Source organism: Cucurbita pepo, chromosome 14 (assembly GCF_057944985.1).
Source record: "Cucurbita pepo subsp. pepo isolate OVF chromosome 14, ASM5794498v1, whole genome shotgun sequence".
Taxonomy (NCBI): Eukaryota; Viridiplantae; Streptophyta; class Magnoliopsida; order Cucurbitales; family Cucurbitaceae; genus Cucurbita; species Cucurbita pepo.
In genome coordinates, this window is record NC_141811.1 from 10111812 (window position 1) to 10117666 (window position 5855).

General features: G+C 37.1%; 1 protein-coding gene across 2 annotated transcripts; it reads right to left on the reverse strand.

Annotated features, from left to right (window-relative positions):
* Positions 1-2012: 2012 nt before the first annotated feature.
* Positions 2013-4665, reverse strand: LOC111810793 (heterogeneous nuclear ribonucleoprotein 1). 2 transcript variants are annotated; one of them, XM_087117739.1, is made up of 4 exons: positions 4252-4665; positions 3919-4145; positions 2600-3749; positions 2013-2479 (listed from the first exon to the last, which is right to left on the reverse strand). In XM_087117739.1, the coding sequence occupies exons 2-4, from the start codon at positions 4138-4140 to the stop codon at positions 2466-2468; spliced, it is 1386 nt and encodes a 461-aa protein (XP_086973865.1). In that variant the 5' UTR covers positions 4141-4145; positions 4252-4665; the 3' UTR covers positions 2013-2465. The 2 variants fall into 2 exon arrangements, with proteins under 2 accessions (XP_086973865.1, XP_023553352.2); XM_023697584.2 differs by having other exon boundaries at positions 3919-4665.
* Positions 4666-5855: the final 1190 nt, after the last annotated feature.

Sequence of the window (5855 nt, forward strand, 5' to 3'; positions counted from 1 at the left end):
TTCAAACAATAAGGTAGATATATACCACAGGGTTTTAGAAGGAGATTGTTAGATAAATCCCTATTTTATGTTAAAAGTCATTCCTCCTCTTTTTTAGTTACTATTAGTTAAAGCCGCACAGTTAAAGTGAGTGGGATGTACACGTCGAGTGGATTAGCTCTAATTGAGTCGCCATTCATCTCCATTTTTAGGATATAATTGTTATTTAACTATCCCAATTGAATGAGAAATAAGATCATCCTGTCTTCAGCACAGAATCTGAAATACTGTCTCTCTCTTTGTTTTTCCGTTATTTTCTTCTTCCAAGATTTTCCATCGGCTTTTTTCCTCGTCAACGATTTCCTCCGATTTGCTCAGTCAAAATCAACAAAACTCACCTTAAGAGAGGACGAGACATAAGTAGATGACATAAAGAATTGCTAATGTGTATAGAATAAACCTAGTTTGAGAGAGCACGAGGGACTGCATAAATAGATGACATAAGGAACGGTAAAATGAACCCACCTTGAGAGAGGACGAGAGACTAAATAAGTAGATGACTTAACGAACTACTATTGTGTGTTGGGATTACATAAGTAGTTAATTGAGGAAATACTATTGTGTATAGAATAAACTCATCGTGAGAAGGGATGAGAGACTATATAAATAGTTTAACTCATGATAGATGCTCACAATTACAAAGCTTGACGAGTGACAGTCGAACGGTCTAGACATGATCATTCAAGCTAGACATGATCGATCTTGTTTGTGGAGTGATTCGAATCTCAAACAAGTGTTCTTGCTTGAGATATTCAATCAACAAGGTAATCTGAATCTTACTCCCCTTGTAGTAATTCCATATCATTTTGGTACTAGAGCTTTCACTTGGGTTGATTCCTATCAATAACTTTTTAGCCCTTAAATTTTAAGCATCGTTTTCATTTATTCGTTTCAAACTGTTATACTTTTTCAAAATAGTCGAAGATATAGGAAGAAACCCCGTCAAATAGAGAGATTTTTTCGTTCGACCATCTGTTGTTTGTTAATACGATATATAAGGACCGCTACTACAAATAGTACTACACCCCCTTGATTGTAAAATATCGATTGCTTGTTGAACCCTGTGAATGGCGTGAAAGTAGAATACTCCAAATTCAGGAGAACCACTTCATTTTTATTTGGTAATTTGTTCAAGATTTTACACTTGTTCCCTTAAGTTTCGGCTAATTAATTAGCTGAACTTAATGCAAACGACAAAAAGTAAATATTAAAGAAAACATAAAAGCATCATTTTCATTTGTTATACTTTTACCTATCGAGTTTTGAATTGAATTTTCACGTGATGCATAGAGTTGTATACTTTAACGTCTTCATTTTTATTTGGTAATTTGTTCAAGATTTTACACTTTTCCCCGTAAATTTCGGCTAATTAATTAGCTGATACTTAACGCGAACCACAAAAAGCATATAAGTATCGTTTTCATTTAGTTTTGAATTGATTTTTCACGTGATCCATAGAGGTCATACACTTTAACGCTTCATTTATATTTGGTAATTTGTTCTAGATTTTACACTTTTCCCCTTACATTTCGACTACTAATTAGCTACGACAAAATGAAATTAAAAACTCTAATATTTTGAAATCTAATAACCAAACGAAACTAAATTCAAAATTCAAGTAAAAATAATGTAACATTTTGAAACCAACAAATCAAACGAATACTAAACTCGAAACTCGAAACTTAGAGACCAAAATAAGTAACGTTCCACATATCGTTTTAGTATCTGAAAATATCGAATAATAAAAATTCAATAGTAAAAATGTAACATTTTGAAACCTCGGAACCGAACCAAACCTATCGAGATTGCATATTTCGTTATACTTTGAAACCGAGGAGAGAGAAACCGAGGAGAGAGAGAGAGAGCAAAGGACCACAAGCATTAAATTGTTGAGATGCTTGAGAGGTAAAGCCAAAAGCAAAGCAAAAGCATATCCTAATCTATAAGGATGAGAATCAAATGGCCATACAAAATAGATAAAGAGATCTCAAATGAATTCCCCAACACAACAAACTCAAACAACTTGTTCATCATCATCATCTGTGTTCTTATACCAAAAACAAAAACAAAAACAAAAACAAAAACAAAAAATGATCTGTTTACTCAAAACATCACTCTATTACACCTCAATCAATCCACCACTCTACGTCTTACTAACGAAAATAAACGCAAATGCAAACGAAAAATTACAGTGCTCGACTTCGGTTGTCGTCGTCTGTCTGTCTGTCTCCTTTCTTCTTTCCAAATCTATGTTTATGTTTTCCATCGAGGAACCGAGTCTAGAGTGTGTGTTTATCAGATCAGTGTTCCCTTTTTAGCTCATCAACTCAACGAGCGGTATAAAAATTACGAATCCGAATCCGAATCCAAATCCTTCTTCGTATCATGTTTCATTCATTGCAACTATATTTTCGATTTATCTTCTTCTACGCAGCAATTCCTATTCACAACAATAATCAAATGCCAAATGGTTCTATTTTCAGCTAAATTCAGAGTCGCAAGTCGAGACGCTATAACGAAAACGTGACTATAAATAAAATAAAGCAAAGGGTGTGTTTACCTCTAGTTGATTGTCTGCTCGAAATGTCGTAATTTGCTAGAGAACTCTCTGAATTTTTCGTTGGATCGTCTGAAGCGAGGTTAACAAGACCATAACCAAAAGCCATAGAATCATCAAGTTCAGGAGTGGTAGACTGCCAAGTTACATCATCGTGCACGACTTGATCACGATATAATTCCCTGTATGACCTCTCGAAACCATTGGTTGTTTCAGCAAATGGCTTTCGGGTTGTGTTCGAGACTACATTTCCTCCATAGTCTCCTCTGAACCCGACGCCATTGTCTCGAACTGCATATCCATTATCAGGAACATTCCCTACTCCAACATGATTAGCAACAGCAGGAAAATTCCAATTATCATCGTTATTTCCATATGCCACTCTGAAGTTACCCATTCCAGAGGCAGAAGAGTTCATGGAAGCAGTGCTCATACTTCCATTTCCCCAGACATTCCACGTACTCGAGCTTAACGGAGAATCGCCTCGTCCATTGCCTCCGCTATAGCCAATCGGGGCAATGTACCTATTCGAATTGGCATTATAATAGGAACTCAACATTTGTTCCTGTGCTTGACTATTCATAATGTTCATAGTCCTACCATAGCCTTGCCTCAGCCCTTGCTCAAAATTCAAACCTAAAGGAGGAACCCCGGTTCGAGGGCTAAGAAACGGACTCAACCTACCATCGGACCGGATTCCGATACCTCCGAGAGGACTCATATTATAGCCTTGAGTATAGTTGTTAAGAAATCCAGTAGCTCTACTCATACCAAAGTTATATCCTACAAGAGCGCTCCGGTTAGGCCCTGGGGTTTGCTCTTTTGGGATTGCTCTTTTAACCTCAACCATTTTTCCATTGAGTTCATGAAAGGTTTTATGCAGCACACGGTCGACGACCTCCTCCGAGTCGTACGTAATGAAGCCAAAACCTCTCGGCCTTTGCGTGCTGTGATCATACATAACAACAACATCAGTGATTGTGCCAAACTGATCAAAGTACTTCTGAAAGTCTGCCTCTGTGACTGTTGAAGCTAAACCTCCAACGAAAATCTTTTTCGTTCGTCCCGAGCTAGGAGAACCTTGAATGCTACTACCAATGTTTCTATTCAACATGTTCTGATCATCCTTTGGAACAGCCTTTTTAGCTTCAACCTAATAATTGAAAACCCACATTTAACAAGAACACAACTCCAATTTCACATATTCTAATCCTACAAATTGCATCCACAGAACACATCACATCTAAATTTATACAGAATTGCCAAGAACAGGAATCAAACGTTAAAAAAATGTACGATCGGAGGTAAGAAGAAAATCTCACAGTGCGGCCATCGATGATATGCTTCTCCAAAATGACTCTCTCAGCAACAACAGGATCTGCAAAGACAACAAAGCCAAAGCCACGAGCACGACCGGTGGTGCGATCTCTCATGATCACAGCTTCAACCACTTCGCCATAGTTTCCAAAATAATCCCTAAGACGTTCTTCATCAGTATCCCAAGAAATTCCGCCAATAAAGAGTTTGCCAAGATCTGATTCCATCTTTTCTATTACCAAACAATGAATCATTCAATGAATTTCGATTTACAAGACATCGCAAAACACCCAAATCAAAATCAAAATCAAAACTAAAAAGAATCGTTCAATTCGAACCATACACAACTCGATCCCAAATCCGAAATCTGAAATAGAAAAACACAATCCAATCTAGTTTGGAGGAAAATGTGGATTGAGGTAAGAAGAAACAAAAGGGGGCGATTCTTAACCGAAAATTGAGATAGAATCGGACAGGCTAAAAACAAAGAAGAGATTGAATCGTGAAACATCCGATGCTTCGTAATGAAGGAAAATAAGCGGAAAAAAATGAAATCCCAGAAGAAGAAAAAGGAAAATAGAGATGGGATTTCACGGTTGCAGTGAAATAGTGATGGGAAAGTAAGATCTAAGAGGAAGGAGGAGGAATAATGGTTAGGGAAGGAAAACAGAGGATGCGCCCATCCCCTCTTCTCTCTCTCTCTCTCTCTCTCTCCTTTTCCTTTAGCTTTTGGTGTTGTTTGGTATTACCACTTCCCTTAAATAAATCAAAACATATGGAATTTCATCCTTACATCAATCCTTCAAACACAAACACAAACAGAGAGACTGACAAATCACTGGTGCAAGAATATTTGGAGGAGCCAACATCCATCACACCGGATCATTTTCTTTTTTTAATTAGTATTTTTTTTTTTTTTCATTACCAAACCAAAATGAGTCGGGTTGGGTTGAAAAATTTATTTGGACGAACCCAAGTTCGAGTTGGATTGAATTGGTAATTAAATCCAACCCAACCCAACCTATCCATTTATTCCGAGTTAGGTTGAGGTTGAGTGGTTGGAATGTTAAAAAACATAATGTTTATCTTAAAATATAGTCATGGACTTGTGTGTTTTGAAAACATATTTAAAGCGAAAACATCGTATTCTAGGTAAATCTAAGTAAGTAAATGTGACTATTCTATGTATGTGTTATGATCTTGATTTGCGATGTCGTCATCAGCCGTATAATACTCAGTAAGTGACTCCACTATTAGAGTTAAATGCAAACACATACAATTTCATGAATAGGATTATAACAATTTGTTTTCCTACGGCGACTATTCTAACGGGCAACTTGGATGTGTAATTAATTTCCTACACATGGCCCACACGTGTGAGTATTGACTCACCAGTCGGTTTGTACACCTCTTGGGCCCTTCTTGTCGGACGAGCATTCTCTAGTAGCTCTCGATGTCTGACACCTGTTAGAAGTAGCGGCGGTCACACAACATTAGGATAAACATAATGATCGTTTTCCTGCATAATCGTTGCAGCATTATGATAAACATAATGATCGTTTTCCTGCCTCGTAACGTACGCTTTCGTACTATCATGAAGGATAAGGGTATTCCCCATTGCATGAGCACACAATAATGCATGAGGTCCCAACACACGGGCACGCACGCGCACACATCATATCGTTTCCATATGCATATCCTTAGTCATATCGTTTCCCAACGTATCCTAAACCATATCGTTTCATAAACATATCCTAATCTTATCGTACAGGAAGGTATCCTAAACCATATCGTACTCTCTCTTGGTTCACATTCCAAAGTTGTCTTAATCCCCTTAAAATCTTGCACACCTACCCTTCTTAATATCATAAATGAGTCCCATATACTTTTCTATAATATTTTGAGTCTTCTAACATCTTGAAAATATCTTAGAATTTTCATA